Source organism: Lytechinus variegatus, chromosome 6 (genome assembly GCF_018143015.1).
Source record: "Lytechinus variegatus isolate NC3 chromosome 6, Lvar_3.0, whole genome shotgun sequence".
Lineage (NCBI taxonomy): Eukaryota > Metazoa > Echinodermata > Echinoidea > Temnopleuroida > Toxopneustidae > Lytechinus > Lytechinus variegatus.
The window spans coordinates 45,817,337-45,835,626 of record NC_054745.1 but is presented as its reverse complement, the minus strand read 5'-3'; the positions used below and the strand labels follow the sequence as shown (position 1 = coordinate 45,835,626).

Sequence of the window (18,290 nt, the reverse complement as noted above, 5' to 3'; positions counted from 1 at the left end):
CCTCTGTCTGTGCGTCTCTCTCTTTAAAATAAAAAAATCTCTGTCCGTATCTCTATTCATAGCGATTTGTAATTATATCATTTGAATTATCTTTATTGATCCTGTGGTTTTACATCCCATTCTCTCTGATTCTTTCACTCTCGTGAAAAGATTTGCAGTCTTTAAAAGTAACTCTCATCTTTTTTCCATTGCATAATAGTTATCATTAATTATGGTAACTTTGTCATCCAATGGTATCCTGCATGGAATCCTTGATTTTGATTGGCCGATGAGCATCGTTTTCAGTTACCATTGGATGTCAAATTTACAACATAAACTTTTCTTCAACAGGGCCAAGGTCTAAGGACTAGATATCTAGAGCCTAGGATAGTTCCCAGTTTTGTGCAATATGGAAAACAGAAAGAACACATATTTCACTGAAAACATGATTTGTCTATCAATACTTGTTTGCAGTGTTTAGCATGGGTGAAAATCCGAGGGGGGAACGTGTCCCGTACCAAAAAATAGTAGGGGGGGGGGTGTCCCCCATATACATCACTTCACAATCTAAATAATATGTATTTTGGACTAAATGACCTTACAGTTTGGGTGGAAACCTTTTTTTTTTGCTTGTCAAATTTTCCAGGCCCTGGTCCCCACCCCTACCTTTGGGGACAGATTTCCACCCATGGGCCCGTATTCTGAAGTCGGGTTTAACTTGAACTCAGGTTTAAAGCTGTGGTTTAAGTATGGATAGCCAATTGTTACATAAAACTACTTACAGTAGAGATATCATACTTCAGCTCATTTGGCTATCAAATCATTCATAATTGGCTAGGAAGTAAATAGATGATTGTCTTCACCATCGATGAATCAGGAAAGATGCAGTAAACATAAACATACAACTTTATAAAAATTTTGATACTTTTGGCTTCCCATACTTAAACCACAACTTTAAACCTGAGTTTCAGTTAAACCCAACTTCAGAATACGGGCCATGGTGTTTAGCATTTGTTTTCTAAGCTTCATCTGCATGGAAAATTACTATTGCTTGATGACATGTTTTGTGACAAAAGAACATGGAATGTGATGTTTAGAACAATGAAGAAAAAAGAACAGACATTTTATAAAACAGAAAACTATGATCTCTAGCCTTAGCCTAAGAAAAGGCCACATATTTTGCATGGGTTATTCCAGATATTCCTAGATAAGGATAGAAGGTTCTCATGTAATACACTCTTTAAACTGAGAGAGAGAGAGGGAGGAAATAATACGTAGATGGCATGTCAAGAATGTAATGTAATGCAACAAAATGAATTCTCAAAATAGGTTTTCACTTCCAAATGTATAATTTTCGATTATGTACACATCTATCATTTATACATGCATTCAATCTTTAATACAGTTTATTTACAATTCTTACAGTTTATTAAAATAAAACTGATCGTATAAATCTTCAAAAATCTGATTTAAAGTTTATTTACATTTAAGATATACATAATAAAACTTTTTCACACATTTAAACTAGATGAGATTCTTTACTTTGTCAAGGTGAAATTCATGTCACAGACTTCAAATGCATTTGAAATATAGTTACTTTTGATTTGTTCAATAATCTTTTAAAAAACTTTTCATAACCTCATGGAATTTGTGAACCACTTTACATGCCAGCAGGCAAGATTCCCCCCCCCCAAACTGCCTCAGTAAGAGAGTTCACAATAATTCATTTAAAGGTACTCTTCATAGGAGCAGATACATTGTAACTCGCCAAATTTACACAACTAAACAAAATGCAGCAATAACAAGAGTGCCTTTGGAAGTCTTGCCTGCATTACGTGATTCAATATAGCAGCAGTTCTGACTTTGAAACAATTATAGAGTAATCATTCCCCAAAAACACCATTCATATGATCATAAAATACTATATTCATTGACTCTAAAAGACATTTGACCTTGATCATGTGACCTAAGACTTGTGCAGGACGATCTGTGATACTTGATTACCCCAATTTCCACATTTCATGAACTATATCCATAATTTATGATGGCCAAAGTTCATTGATCTTTAATGACCTATCAACTTGGTCACGTGACCTAAAAGTCATACAGGATGTCTACTGATACCGGTACTTGATCACTCTTATGTCCAAGTTTCATGCACTAGATCCATATACTTTCCAAGTTTTGACATTTCAAAAAATGAACCTCAGTTAAGATTTTGTATTTATTCCCCAACATAAGCTAAATTCATTGACTCTAAATGACACAAGTGTGTTCTTGTCGTCCTCAGGAGAATTCTCCTGAGGACGACAAGAAAACACTTGTCGAAACGTCGAGATTGGGTGGTCCTTTTCAGGACCAACACTTGCCCAACAAAGATACATGGTGTACCGTGAAACCTCCTACACTATACTTTAGTTTTACTTCCTTAGATTTGGATGACAGATACTGATGAAATAATTTTTCACTCTTTCTTCTCATACAGCAAAATTTTGAAATGTTGTCAATATCCCAATGTACTTGGGGGAGTGATTCATCTCAATTAAAATCAATAGGAATATCAGAATAAATATACCAAGTCTGTCAAGAGTGTCTATGCTACCTAAACCTGACAGTTATAATCTCAGTCTGTTTGCTGCCCTCTATGTTCTTATTCATTCTTCTTTCCTCTGCCCTAGGTTTTTTAGACCAATCAAAGTGAGAGTATTCCATAATAGATCGTTGTACAGCTCTCTCTGCTACAGCTTCTTCAGGTGTTCCTCGTGGTGGACTGGAATGAGTACAAGTTCAAAATTCATCATAGGAAAATATGACCAGTATACAATACTTTTATGATCAGTACCAAACCAGATAAATTCTTTGTCTTTTTTATGATATTGTAAAGCATTTCTTCTGAAAATCTTTCCCTCATTTAAATTTGATCCCCATCAAATTAAAAAATATTAAACACTGATAAATGTTTGCACTTACATGTATAGACAGGATTACTAGTCTCTCAACTTTGGGGTAATTAATCATGATCCCTTTTAAGGAAATTCTTTGTAGTTTTAAATTCACCTCATAAAAGTAGACTGCTAAACTGTGATCCCTCAAATCCCACATATCTCAAGAACAACATTCTTCTCATAATTACTATTTAAAAGCTGAACACAAACTTATCAAAATAAATATTTATTAGACTGGGTTATAAAACATGGTGGGTGCGTCAGGTCTAGTGGTTCTGACTTTCGTCTTTGAAACAGAGGGTCATGGGCTCAAATGGTAGCCATGGTGTTGTTTCCTTCAGCAAGAAATTCATCCACACTGGCTAGGATTCAAACCCATGACCCTCTGTTTGAAAGGCAAGAGCGAGAACCACTAGACCATGACGCACCCACAACAAATCATATAAGATTGAGTTAAACATGATTTAAAAGCTGAAATCTTTATTATTTCTTTTGCTGAAAATTAATTTCCTGTGACTGTATTGTTGTTTTTTGGTGCATAGTATTTTACTGCCATGCCATGCACAAAATAATTGTATATTCACCTGCTAAAATGATTTGCTACTTCTTTATCAGACACCATACTAGCCAATGAGTGTCTAGATTCGCTGACCACGCCCTGGTCTTTAGCTCTCTGGGCGGGACCGTTACACCGACGCCCAAATGCAATCGTCTCTAACAGGGCCTGTCTCTCTTGCTGGTACAGCTTGGCTGCATCATCTCGCTCAGACTTCAAGATTTCTGAAATAGGGGAGGATGAAATTGATTGTGTGAATCTCTCTTGATAGCTGGTAGGTGTTTCAAGCAACTTTATGAACGACCGGAGATCCTTCCTTTGGAGCTAATTCAACACTAATGTCAATTTAGTACGCAAAATTTACGGATCACCAGTATTTTGTAAAGTTGCTCATAATTTCAAATAGTTTTAAGAAACGCACACCTGGTATGTACATCCCCAGGCATCTGATCAGACACTATAAAACAGAGCTGACTATTGCGTACAAACAATGCCACCCCTGAAATAGTAATGTATTCAAATTTCAACCCAGGCTGATCTGCCACTGCCCAAGACCCCTTATCTTTCTCTTTCCCTAGCACCACCCCACCCCCCTCTTTTTCTATGTCTCCTATAAAAAGCACAATGCTAAATCTAGCATCCTGAGTACACCTTAATTTAAAACAGCGACCATTGACCCTTACATTGATGCTTGTTAATAACAATTAAACAGGATGTGCATAATACAGTCAGGTACTTTAATAGACAGATGATCTTTAATCAATTAATTCTTAAAACTAACATTTTAAGGAAGTGAACATTCATCATTATATGTTAGGATCATTGAAATGTAATGAGATACATAATTTCAAAGATTCTTCTCTAGATTATTTGTTAATTTTGTGGTGAAATGGGCATGCTTCAGTTCTGCTTCTTGTATTATAAAGACCTTATGAATGTTTAATAATTTGAAGTGTGCTAAGATGATACACAGGGGCGGAACCAGCCTTCGCCAATAGTGGGGGCCCAGAATTTTTTGTCAGCCATATTTTCCCCGATCGGCCGCTCGAAGATGATATTTTGATTCTTTGAAGGGGTAGTCCTAATATTAACTTTTTAGCTTTATTAATCAACATAGATATATAATATCATAATCCTTATTTGTATAATGCGAGCGCAAAGCGCGAGCTAATTTTTTTGGAAATCTTAAGTATTTTTTTCCTAAAAGTTGAACATTCTGGGCAATGTTTGTTTTCCTGAAAAAGATCTGTATGAAACTAAATCATTACTACGAACGCAAAGCACGAGCAGAAATAAACTGATGGAAAAGGTACCTGTTAAAGACTACATGTAGTTAGCGATGAAGACGTTATGTATTCAAAAATCAAATAATGCGAGCGCGAAGCGCGAGCTGAATTTTTTACATTTTTACCCGAAGAATGGAAATTCTAAGCACTTTTTTGTAAATTAAACAGAAAAAATGTATATAACTAAACAATTAATGCGAGCGCGAAGCGCGAGCGGAAAATATTGAGATTTAGACCTATACTGAACGAGACACTCTCTTCATGTTTTGTAAATCATGAAAAGGATGAGTAATTGGGGATCTTCCGTACATTAATAATGCGAGGGTAAAGCGCGAGCTGAAAGTCTTCATATACGTTTTGCACTGATTGCAAAGGAACCTGTTAAGGTCTGCCAATTAGCCATGAAGACGTTATGTATTTCAACAAACAAATCATGCGAGCGCGAAGCGCGAGCTGACAAATTTTGACATTTCTACATATAGAATGGAAAATTTTAATCAATTCTTTATAATCATGAACAAGATAGCTATATAACTGAACAATTGATGCCAGCGCGAATATTAAATTGTTTCCTACTTTTGTACGCGCTATGGTACTTTTTGTTTTTAGCGCCTCTAAAGTGGACTTAATTTTTTCATTTAGTAGTTTTAATGAACTTACCTTGTCTATCTAGGAGTTTTAATGAACTTACCTTGTCTATGTAGGAGTTTCAATAAACTTACCTTGTCTATCTAGGAGTTTCAATGATGGTACGTGATGAATGATGTAATGACGGTATTCTGCTTCCTGGGCCAAAGGATTCTGGGATAGGTCTGAAAATTAGAAATCAAAATCGTCCATGTATTAACAAAACAAGTCTAGGAGGACTATAAAATTAAAATTGATCATTTAATGACTAGATGTAATTCAATTTAAAGATTTCAATTTGATTTTATTAATGATTTTCCATAGATTTGAACCATTAGTGGAGCGTTGTGGCCCAGTGGATTAGTCTCCGGACTTTGAAACAGAGGGTCGTGAGTTCGAATCCCAGTCACGGCGTAATTTCCTTCGACAAGAAATTTATCCACATTGTGCTGCACTCACCCAGGTGAGGTAAATGGGTACCTGGCAGGAATTTATTCCTTGAAATGCGTGTGAGCTGCAATCTTAGTAATTACTGCTGCCAAGCTACAGCTGGGGTAATAATATCCAAGTCCTTTGGAAGTGCATAGAGACATTATTCATAATTGTGATATGCGCTATACAAGAACTGTGTATTATTACTATCATTATTATTAAGACAAGATGAAATTTTTCATGATAAAAATCTGGCGCCATGCCACATCGTGACTTTTTTCTTTCAAGTCTGGCACAAATTTCAAGATCAAATTTGCACCACGAAGGAGTTGTGACATTACCCAAACCATTGTGTGAGATGGCGAGGATTGATAAAGAGGAGCAAATAAACATGGCTACTTGTTAATACCCTCCAGACTGACTCTACTCAATTCTTTCATATTACATGTACGTCCTCTAAGACCAAGCTCTGTATCATCAAAGTAATAGACATTATTAGACCGGGGGGGGGGGGGGGGGGGGGAGCTTATATACAGTGAGTCCCACAATAAAACAAAACCGAGATTTAGCTATGATTTATCATAACTTAATCAGAAATACAATAGACAAATGACCTACCATTTTAAAGCTTAGAATCTCCTCTTTCAGCTTAAATTTCTTTATAGATTATTTCTCATTCACGCAGGAGTGAGCAAAAACAATTTAAGGAAAGGATACAAAAAAGACATTTGGCAGGGAGTATCTGAATTTCAGAAAGAAAATCACATGCCAAAAAGTTCAATATCTGCTCTTTTATTAGATACCTTAATCGCAAAAAATGGTCAAGAAGTAAACAAGTTATATTCCCTCAAAATAATGCTTGTATTTCCATAATTTCAAAATAAACATGTTTTCACTGGTTTCCAACAGAAGCTATCGCACGGTTAACAAAGGACTTAATGCATGGCTGATTGTCAACAAAATGGAGTGTCGAGTGAGTATGAACGCGAGCCTGTAAAACCTCTTCATTTCATGAAATTATTGAAATTCAAGCTTTATTTCAAATAACCAGAACTGTGTTATTTCTTGACCATTTTCTGTCATTGAGGTATCAAATCAAAGAGCAGATATTGAACTTTCTTAGAATGTGTTTTCTTTTTGAAACCCAGATACAGCCCGCCAAATGACTTTTAAGCTTTACAATGGTAGGTCATTTGTCTATTGTATTTGTGATTAAGTTATGATAAATCATCCATAAATCTTGATTTTTTTGTGGGATGCACTGTATATTGTTCACATAGATGAACAAATTAAATTCTTGCATACACTTTCAAGACATCTGTGACTGAGTGAATCCGATAGTGGATGGGATAAGATGGTTTTTACAGTTACTTTGTATTTTACTTTTTTGACGCACTAAATGATTGACCGCGGAAGTGGTTTACAGAGCTGCTACACAACTCAAGCCTATAACCCTCCCTACTACTCAGCTTTCTTCTCCTTCTGGTTTACAGTCCTTTTAAGGACTATACTCATTTCAAAAAGAGTAGTCTACTTCCCAACATTCTCTTTCTTACCTTTCCATTTGACTTCTATTTCTATCCCTTTCCATCCCTCCAGGACGTTACACATGGTGTACCGTAAACCACTTCTACGAATGTTCATACCACCATCTATCCCTTTTCATCTCTCCAGGACGTTACACATGGTGTACCGTAAACCACTTCTACGAATGTTCATACCACCATCTATCCCTTTCCATCTCTGTCCCTCCAGGACGTTACACATGGTGTACCGTAAACCACTTCTACGAATGTTCATACCACCATCTATCCCTTTCCATCTCTGTCCCTCCAGGACGTTACACATGGTGTACCGTAAACCACTTCTACGAATGTTCATACCACCATCTATCCCTTTCCATCCCTCCAGGACGTTACACATGGTGTACCGTAAACCACTTCTACGAATGTTCATACCACCATCTATCCCTTTCCATCTCTGTCCCTCCAGGACGTTACACATGGTGTACCGTAAACCACTTCTACGAATGTTCATACCACCATCTATCCCTTTCCATCTCTGTTCCTCCAGGACGTTACACATGGTGTACCGTAAACCACTTCTACGAATGTTCATACCACCATCTATCCCTTTCCATCTCTGTCCCTCCAGGATGTTACACATGGTGTACCATAAACCACTTCTACGAATGTTCATACCACCATCTATCCCTTTCCATCTCTGTTCCTCCAGGACGTTACACATGGTGTATCGTAAACCACTTCTACGAATGTTCATACCACCATCTATCCCTTTCCATCTCTATCCCTCCAGGACGTTACACATGGTGTATCGTAAACCACTTCTATGAATGTTCATACCACCATCTATCCCTTTCCATCTCTGTTCCTCCAGGACGTTACACATGGTGTACCGTAAACCACTTTTACGAATGTTCATACCACCATCTATCCCTTTCCATCTCTGTTCCTCCAGGACGTTACACATGGTGTACCGTAAACCACTTCTACGAATGTTCATACCACCATCTATCCCTTTCCATCTCTGTTCCTCCAGGACGTTACACATGGTGTATCGTAAACCACTTCTACGAATGTTCATACCACCATCTATCCCTTTCCATCTCTGTTCCTCCAGGACGTTACACATGGTGTACCGTAAACCACTTCTACGAATGTTCATACCACCATCTATCCCTTTCTATCTCTGTTCCTCCAGGACGTTACACATGGTGTACCGTAAACCACTTCTACGAATGTTCATACCACCATCTATCCCTTTCCATCTCTGTTCCTCCAGGACGTTACACATGGTGTACCGTAAACCACTTCTACGAATGTTCATACCACCATCTATCCCTTTCCATCTCTGTTCCTCCAGGACGTTACACATGGTGTACCGTAAACCACTTCTACGAATGTTCATACCACCATCTATCCCTTTCCATCTCTGTTCCTCCAGGACGTTACACATGGTGTACCATAAACCACTTCTACGAATGTTCATACCACCATCTATCCCTTTCCATCTCTGTTCCTCCAGGACGTTACACATGGTGTACCGTAAACCACTTCTACGAATGTTCATACCACCATCTATCCCTTTCCATCTCTGTTCCTCCAGGATGTTACACATGGTGTACCATAAACCACTTCTACGAATGTTCATACCACCATCCATCCCTTTCCATCTCTGTTCCTCCAGGACGTTACACATGGTGTATCGTAAACCACTTCTACGAATGTTCATACCACCATCTATCCCTTTCCATCTCTGTTCCTCCAGGACGTTACACATGGTGTACCATAAACCACTTCTACGAATGTTCATACCACCATCTATCCCTTTCCATCTCTGTCCCTCCAGGACGTTACAAATGGTGTACCGTAAACCACTTCTACGAATGTTCATACCACCATCTATCCCTTTCCATCTCTGTTGCTCCAGGACGTTACACATGGTGTACCGTAAACCACTTCTACGAATGTTCATACCACCATCTATCCCTTTCCATCTCTGTTCCTCCAGGACGTTACACATGGTGTACCATAAACCACTTCTACGAATGTTCATACCACCATCTATCCCTTTCCATCTCTGTTCCTCCAGGATGTTACACATGGTGTACCATAAACCACTTCTACGAATGTTCATACCACCATCTATCCCTTTCCATCTCTGTCCCTCCAGGACGTTACAAATGGTGTATCGTAAACCACTTCTACGAATGTTCATACCACCATCTATCCCTTTCCATCTCTGTTGCTCCAGGACGTTACACATGGTGTACCGTAAACCACTTCTACGAATGTTCATACCACCATCTATCCCTTTCCATCTCTGTTCCTCCAGGACGTTACACATGGTGTACCATAAACCACTTCTACGAATGTTCATACCACCATCTATCCCTTTCCATCTCTGTTCCTCCAGGATGTTACACATGGTGTACCATAAACCACTTCTACGAATGTTCATACCACCATCTATCCCTTTCCATCTCTGTTGCTCCAGGACGTTACACATGGTGTACCGTAAACCACTTCTACGAATGTTCATACCACCATCTATCCCTTTCCATCTCTGTTCCTCCAGGACGTTACACATGGTGTACCGTAAACCACTTCTACGAATGTTCATACCACCATCTATCCCTTTCCATCTCTGTCCCTCCAGGACGTTACACATGGTGTACCGTAAACCACTTCTACGAATGTTCATACCACCATCTATCCCTTTCCATCTCTGTTCCTCCAGGACGTTACACATGGTGTACCGTAAACCACTTCTACGAATGTTCATACCACCATCTATCCCTTTCCATCTCTCCAGGACGTTACACATGGTGTACCGAATGTAGAATACAACTTATCAAATCTTCAAGTTATATCAAATCTTTATAACAATACTTACTGAGTGTATTTAATGCTTGCATGGCTTTCATTTCAGCTATAGTTTCTTCAAGATTGGTCAGCTGATTGTTATGTAACATCAAAACTTGAAGACTGGTTAATGGCTGAAGAAGACCTCCTACACTCACCAACTCATTGTCCTTGAAAAATCAAATATCGGTATAAAACATTACAGAAAAATATACTGTAATAATAATAACAATAATGTTGATAATAATATCATTATCAATAACAAAAACAAAACTAATAATTATTATTATTATAACAGAAATAATAATAAAATTAATAATAATACTAAAAATAACAACTTCTATTAAAATCAGCCATGAATGCTGTAGCCAAGAATACTTACGATTAGATCACCTGATTGGGCGACAATTACTAGTATTCTGATTTAGCTCACTTCTCATCTTGTAGATATAGGCCTTATTGCCGCAGGCTACATGTCATCCATTTTATTATTTTGGTTCGAAATCGAAGGTGGGGGGGGGGGGGGGGCGGTCAAAGACATCTTGTAGAGTGACTTTATCAACAACTTTGAAGTGGTATACACACATTACACATAAGAGCCTTTGATAATTCAACATTTGTAATCCTTGGCTTAAATGCTGAATGCAAATATGTGGGTGTTCAAAAATTACAAATACAAAAATGACCAAAAAATTTCTGTAAAAATCCTTGTATGAACATATAGGCCTACCTGTAAATACAATTCTGTTATTCTGTAGTTGATTGATAGACAGTTAATCCTCCTTAGTTTGTTTCCATTCAGCCATAGACGATTGAGCATCCGATACTGACCCAAATCACATAAGTCTTGATCAGTAAGACCTTGGTTGCTAAGATACAGCTCTGTTACATCTAGGTCCTTCCTGATTTCCTGACTGTTCATCTGTTCTTCAATCAGCTGAAGAAGAAAGGCAAAAAAATATTGAAAACAAATTGATAGCAATCTAAGGGAAGGGGGATGTAATCCCGAGGGACCACTTCCATTGACGAGTGGATACCATGCGTGACCATGGGGTCTCGAAAAGCACCCTAAACAAGCATTTTCAATATTCTGAAAATGCACCCCTTGAACAAGTATTGGTGTGTGAAACCCTACCCTTAACAGGCATTGGAAATAAAACGATACTCTTGGCAAGTATTCCCTGATAAATGAACCCCTAAACAAGTACAGCGATATTTTAATTGTTTCATACGGACGTCGGTTTTACCTTTACCTACATAATTGGGTTTAGTACGGCCCCACCTCCCACACCTCGCGTAAGTCAGACTCTAAGCACGTATAGTGTTAACTGTTGGGGCAAAAAGTGCATCCTTTATTTTTTAGTCTTTTTGCCCTCACAAATCTGGCCCTAAACATGTAGCTTTTCTAGCGAAATAGATACTCTTTTTTCATTTAGTGTTTTTGACACCCTTATTACGTTATGTACGTACATAGTAACATGCCCTATCTTGAAAAAGACATCCTTTTTAAGTGTTTTTTTGGTCGCGCATGGTATCCACTCATCTGTGCCACGATGAAAAAAGTTTCTACCAAAAAGTTATAACAGGTCCGGAGGTGCCATAACTTTCAGTCAGGTTGTTGTTCCAATCTAGAATGTTGCACAAAAAAGTAGTGGAAGAAGGAACTTTTTCTTCTACTAAAGTATACTATCTTGCATATTCAATGAATCAATGCGAAGAACAGCGGTGTAACAGGGGTCGGTGGCCAGAGCCAGAAATTTCCCAGTCATATCATGGTATGTACATACGTAATGGTGTAATAAGGCAACAACTTTGAGAGGGTCAGGTATTGCGTATCAGGCAGAATTTATTTCTTAAAATAAAGTTGCGAGCAAGCGAAGCGAGCGAGCAAAAATTTTGACATTCTTAATACGAAAAGTCAATTTTGTGATAGATTTTGATGTGATATCCAGAGAATAACATATTTCACTCTTGTCTCTTTCCATTCATTTGTCTGTATACCACTGTGAAAAGGATTATTTGCGGCAAATAGCCTGATCCATAGAGTATACGAGGGGGGAGTACAAATGGCGCGTGTGCTAAAAAGATGCTTGATATAAGTTCCAAGTGTGTGAGCAAAGCGAGCGAGAAAAATTCACCTTTTCATGAGATATATTCAATATCCTACACTTTTCCTTTGCTTTTCTTTCCTCCTTTTTTGTTCTTGTTTGTAGAAGTTTTGGGGACCATGGCCCAACCCTTCCATATTCAAATACAACAGTGCAATGCGGTTGGGGTCCAGGGCGGAGCCCCCAAAACTTTTTGATATCACAGCCATTCAAACCTCGAATATACAGAATATAGCTTTTACACAACACACTTATTCAACCCAGTTGAACCAAATATTTTTAATTTGTAAAAAGTCGCCAGCGAGCTGGAAAAAAAATTGCCTGGTGAAATTGAAACCTCTGATGCACTGTCACATACACACTCATTAACACACAAAGGTCACCCATTACCTATCATTAGCACTGCGAGTAGGATGACTCATGCCATCACAACATTAATACATGTACTGACGTAAAAAAATCTCACTTCATTACCCCTCCTTACTGGGTACCGTAAAACAAAGGGCAGCAAATTAATTGCTATATGAAATGGCCTAATCAGATAATTGTTGCATGTGCATTTTGCTCCATAGACCGACAAGGAATTAGAATTGTTCTTTCAAATTAGCGATTAATCTCTAACCTTCGTGTTACTTACAGAGCCCCGGTCCACTGCACTGGTCCATCAATCTAGAATAAAATTGCTTTCACTTTTTTTCAGCTTGGTTTTGAATTAAAATTATAAATTACAAGCTAATGACAAATGTTACTTCAGTTTGCAGAGTCAATAATTTAAATTAAAAAGGAGAACTTGTCTTTGGCATGGCAGGCCTGGACATACCGGTAGTTCATTATACTCAGTCTCAGTTAGCTTTGCCTTATAAGTTATACCGGTACGTTATTTTAGAATTCTATCTAATTCTAAACTCCATAAACACGCTAAACTCGTCAAGCCAGGCGTGGATTGGATTGTGATCTTCCCCCATTCACGCCCGGCCCGTTGCTAACGGGCCGGGCGTGAATGGGGTAAGATCGGGTAGGTTTAGGCCCACGCTACCGGCTAGCAACTGCTTTAGTATTCCACATGCATCGCGGCCGATAAACGATATTATGAGGCACGCGATTTCTCAACTGTGGTTATTTGATTCGTTATTCACTTGTGTAATGCTTATAAAATGAAAAAGAAATAATACCTCTTTGGTCTTCGATTTAGTAGCGTCCACCATTTCCTTCGTCATTACAGGTAGTAGCAGAATAAACTTAAGGTTCGTCAACTATCTCGAACCGGGAATTTGTTGTTTGTTGACAAGCTAAAGAATTGAATGGAAAAGATATCCTACTTGCCTATGTCATGCTCATTTACGCACTGTGCACAAAGCACGGGTTGTGGTGTCTCTCGCATACCATATCCTTCAATTTAGTGCCCCCATCCCCATGTCACGGTGATAATTGAAAACGGTCCCCGCCCGCCCCTTTATAGTAATTAATTATTACAAAGGTAAGTGCACATACTTGCCAAAAAAAGAAGCAATAATCATTCAGACAATCGCACTGATAGCTCACCAGAGTGGGTTTAAGTTAAATCAATCACACCCATATTATTTAAAACAGCTGGGCCCCGATCGAGCTGGTTTTTTTTTTTTATAGATAGTATGATAATCATTTTGTTTGGATATATGATTGCCATTCAGAACTAAATTATCTAAGTCATCCTTTCCTCTCAGAATTCCGCTTATGAGAGGGATTCAGGGTATGTCAATTAACTCTTAACATGCCACACCTCATTTACATGTATATCAAAAACTTGTAGATTTTCTTTTTACTGAAAAATCCTTGCTTGTGCCAGAAGTTGACCCACAGACACATTCAAGGAAAATTGATGTTTTCCAAAGCCTTAATAATTATAATGACATATGAATTATTACGACTGACCACGTACGCTGTAAGGGTTGTGTTAATTTCCCAACCCTAACCTCAATGTCATGGAAAAAACTATTCTTAGTGCGTTTCGGGTCTGCAATATAATCGACCCCGACTCGGACCCCCTACAAATTATTTAAGGAAACTATCTTTGAGATTGTAAAATGATAATTACAAAGCACGAAAGAGTCGATGTTTTTTTTAGAATACAACCAGGAGCGGATCCAAGACTTTCCAAGGGGGAGGGCAATTTTTTGAGAAGCAAAAAACAAGGTCTTCAGCCACAAATAAAGGATATTTCGTACCAGAAAAAAATTACAAGCCAAAAAATGGAAAAAAATGCATTTTTACATTACAATTTTTCTTTTTAATTTTGCTTCTCAAGGGGGGGGGGGCACATGCCGCCTGTGCCCCCCTGGATCCGTGCCTGAATACAACTAAAAATGATAACAATTAAATATTAAGTAAACTAAGTTCAGCTTTGTTGGAGATTACATGCCACGTTAGGCCTACTTTGGCAATACAGCAATTCTAGTCTCTGTAATTTCCAAAGAAATTTCCCCCTTAATTAACCCATCAAATCTTCTAGCAGTATTATTTTCAAATTATTCAAACGAAGCATGGGAAGTTAGGAAGCAGCCTTTTAAAATATAAGTGGCATTCAAGACCTAACGGCTGAATAAAGTTAAGCACAAAAAAGAGAGAACATTTTTCAAATACAGCAGGAGGAATAAGGCTTGCCCTAACAGCTTAAAGTCACTGGATCATAAATCTTGTCATCATTATGAAAATTAATGTTTCAGTGGGATTTTTTTTACCAGACGGGGTAAGGTGTTGCTTGGCACTGCTGCATAGCCCACCACCAAGGGGGGGGGGTATATGTTTGAGGGTACCATGCAGGGGCGGATCCCGAGGAAAATTTGACAAGCAAAAAAATATCAATAATAAAATAAACGTCATCGCTTAAAAAGGGGGGACAAAGGGCGATTGCCGGGCCCCAAATTTTATCTTTTAACTAAAAATTTCCTCCAAATTCACCAAAAGTATATGCATCAAATTCTTCAAATTGATGACAAGATGAAAAATAGTTTAATCTCAATAAAATTAATTACAGTTTTGCACTTGAACAGCAATATCATTGATGAAATCCGAGATAACATTATTTTTGATAATGATATCCAAAGCAGTGGCGTACCGTGGGTCACGGCATGCTGGGAGGGGGGGGAGCACTAGATTTATTTTAGTGATTATACATTTTAAGGACTTTCCCATTAAACGGAAATGTATCTTATTAAATCAAATAATGCGAGCGCGAAGCGCGAGCTGAAAAAAAAATTGAGATTCAGACCTAAAAGAGGGATATTATGAGCAAATGTTTGCAACCATGATAGTACCTGACTCACTAAACAAACAATGCGAGCCAGAGCTAATTTTTTTATATATTGGCCCGACTCAAAAGGGAAATTTTAAGGGCTATTTCTTAAAGGAATTCATGAAGGGCATATAATTTATGTCTCATCATAGTCATCTAATGCGAGCGCCAAGCGCATGCTGAATTTGTTAAAATAACACATAAACACATGTAGCACTTATTGTATAGTCATCGTTGGCGAATCATGCTGAACTTTGGTATTATATTGCAGGGGGTGTTTGTGCTGATTTTCATTATATTGAATAGACTTTTACTTTCTCATTATCGGGCACACACGAATGGTCTTGTTTGTTTGTTTTATTTCCGTAATCAGATTAAGAAAACAAGAGAGATACATACAATAACGGAGGATCACCCAATTCAGCTGTATTTGCAAAATACTGCTGTTCTTCCTTGGGGTCCTAGTCTTGTCATAATAGCTCTATATCAAAGCTTTTGCTATAATAATGATCTTCACCATTATCATGATTATAATCTCGGATCTTTCATATACAACCTTAATAAAAATGAACTACCAGGCCTATATGTTTACAAGAAATTCATCACTACCCTACAAGATCTGCTGGACTTTTACTACAAGAACAATATTTACCAACAGTCTTTTCATATCCTCTGTCATCAAACTTGGAACTCACTTTCACAAGCTTTACGAAATAAGCCTATTTGCAATTCAAAGTTTCAATAGAGCGTTTGGAAAAAAATCTCACTAATAATTATACAGCCTACTTATATTTTTTTCTGCTCTTTCATATTCTCCCACTCTCAATTTATTCCACTTCTTTTTCCCGTTTGTGTCTCTTTTCCTTCTATAGCATGCTTTATTTTTTGTTCCTTCGTTTGTTTGTTTCCTTTTCTGTTACTCGTTTTTATCCTTTGTTTTATTGTTTTGCTTTGTTTTGTCCGTTCCATTTTCTACACTGTAAAACCTATGGTGTTAAAACTGACACCAATTGGTGTTAATAAAGGACCACACCCTAAGGAGTTAAAATAACACCCTAGAGATTGAACATAACACCAAAGAGTTTAAATGTAACAACCATAGGTGTTTTAATGACACGGTGTGAAACTAACACCATTAATTTATCACCGGTGTATTAAAATAACTGGTGTGGTCCTCTATGTACACCGATTAACACCACAGTTTTTGCTGTGAATGTCGGCTTGTTCTTGTATAGTAATTAACTTGTTTCTTATACACTTTTGTTATATATGTTTTTGTGTAAAGTTACGTATCGTGTTTCCTTTTCATTTTTGTCATATCTAAGATACTTGTAATATCATCCATCCTTGTTTATCTTTTACTTGGGAAAGCATATTTCAAAAGGATCTGGATCATATTTGATTTCTACAAGAAAGATATGCTGATTTGTTATTTTTAATTGTTGTATTTATTAAAATAAGAACTTCATTAGTGACAAACTTTGCTTTTCTAAAGGTTTCTACTTCATTTCATTATGATTCACTTTACTGTGTAATTCTGTTGAAATTTTAAAATTATCAATCAAAGGCTCAAATGACAAGCTCGGTCACGCCGCTCCATCTCTTTTGAGTATTTTCCAATAAAGTTTAGATCAGCGAAAAATTTCTGGGCATGGGCACTCACATATTTATGTCATAAATGGGCATTTTGGTGCAATTTCACTATATGGAGATTGTATTTAATCAGCGAGAAGCAGAAGTTGCACGAAACCCTTTTTTGAAGTGATTTCTACGGGAATTTCTGATTGATAGTTAAGATGTATATTTAGGCTTTTTATGCGAGCGAGTGGTTTGGAAAATAAAAATCAAATCGAAAGTTGTAAAGCTCTTTTTTATGTTTTTTTAATTATAATTTGAAAAAAAAGCTAATGGAAAAAAAACGCTATCATTGCTAAAAAGGCATCTTTGCGAGATTTTGCGAGTACGAATGCGACGTACTTCACACATTTGAACATTTTATATATTCGACGCAAAGAAAGGGAAAATGAGAAAGAGGGAAAAAGAAAGAAGCCAATTTTCTGTAAATAACTCAGGTGTATTTTGAAAATGGAAATCTGTACCAAAAATTGATTTTTTTTTTGGGGGGGAGGAATACTTGACAAAAAGAGAGCGAGAGAGAGGGAAAGAAAAAAAAAGAAGATTTCTCACCACACACAATAATAGTTTGCGATTTCGATTGATTATGTCCGACCGTCGACCTCGCCTTCCATAATCATCGGCGCGCCATCTTCATTCCGCGCGAACAAAAACCTGACTATGTGAGAGTAAGAATGACGATTTCTTCTTGAAAATTGAGCTATTTTAGTCATGGAAAATGCGATGGTGGATCCAGAAAATGCTCTTGTGCATTTGGAATTCTTCAAAGATGTCCATTACTACCTAATTGGAACAATTTCAGAAGAGGTAATTTTTACATTATTTCAATTTTTCATTCCAGTCCCGTATGTGTCTATTCCCGTTATTTTTTAGGCAGTGTATACCGTACAGCCACACGCGTGTGTCTTTACCATCCAGCCACACGCGTGTGGTTATATCCAGAACACCTATCTGTGGATACCGCCACACGCCGCCAGTAATAACAGTAAAACACGTATGTAGGTCTGACCGTCTATATCACGATCAAAATAACCTCATTTCTTCATTAAATTCTTACATTCTAAAC

General features: G+C 37.5%; 2 protein-coding genes across 3 annotated transcripts in view; one reads left to right on the top strand and one right to left on the bottom strand.

The window, feature by feature from the left end:
• Positions 1-1,821: 1,821 nt before the first annotated feature.
• LOC121417528 (leucine-rich repeat-containing protein 72-like) lies at positions 1,822-13,605 on the bottom strand. Its single transcript, XM_041611251.1, has 6 exons — positions 13,491-13,605; positions 10,941-11,147; positions 10,242-10,380; positions 5,489-5,578; positions 3,509-3,704; positions 1,822-2,749 (listed from the first exon to the last, which is right to left on the bottom strand). The coding sequence occupies exons 1-6, from the start codon at positions 13,533-13,535 to the stop codon at positions 2,578-2,580; spliced, it is 849 nt and encodes a 282-aa protein (XP_041467185.1). The 5' UTR covers positions 13,536-13,605; the 3' UTR covers positions 1,822-2,577.
• A 4,233-nt stretch (positions 13,606-17,838) lies between these two features.
• The window catches only part of LOC121417527 (PAX-interacting protein 1-like), a 35,494-nt gene continuing 35,042 nt past the window's right edge, over positions 17,839-18,290 (top strand). For both annotated transcript variants that reach the window (XM_041611250.1, XM_041611249.1), the window contains exon 1: positions 17,839-18,031. In XM_041611250.1, the coding sequence (XP_041467184.1) occupies positions 17,936-18,031 (96 nt within the window). In that variant the 5' untranslated portion in view covers positions 17,839-17,935. The remainder of the gene's footprint in view (positions 18,032-18,290) is intronic.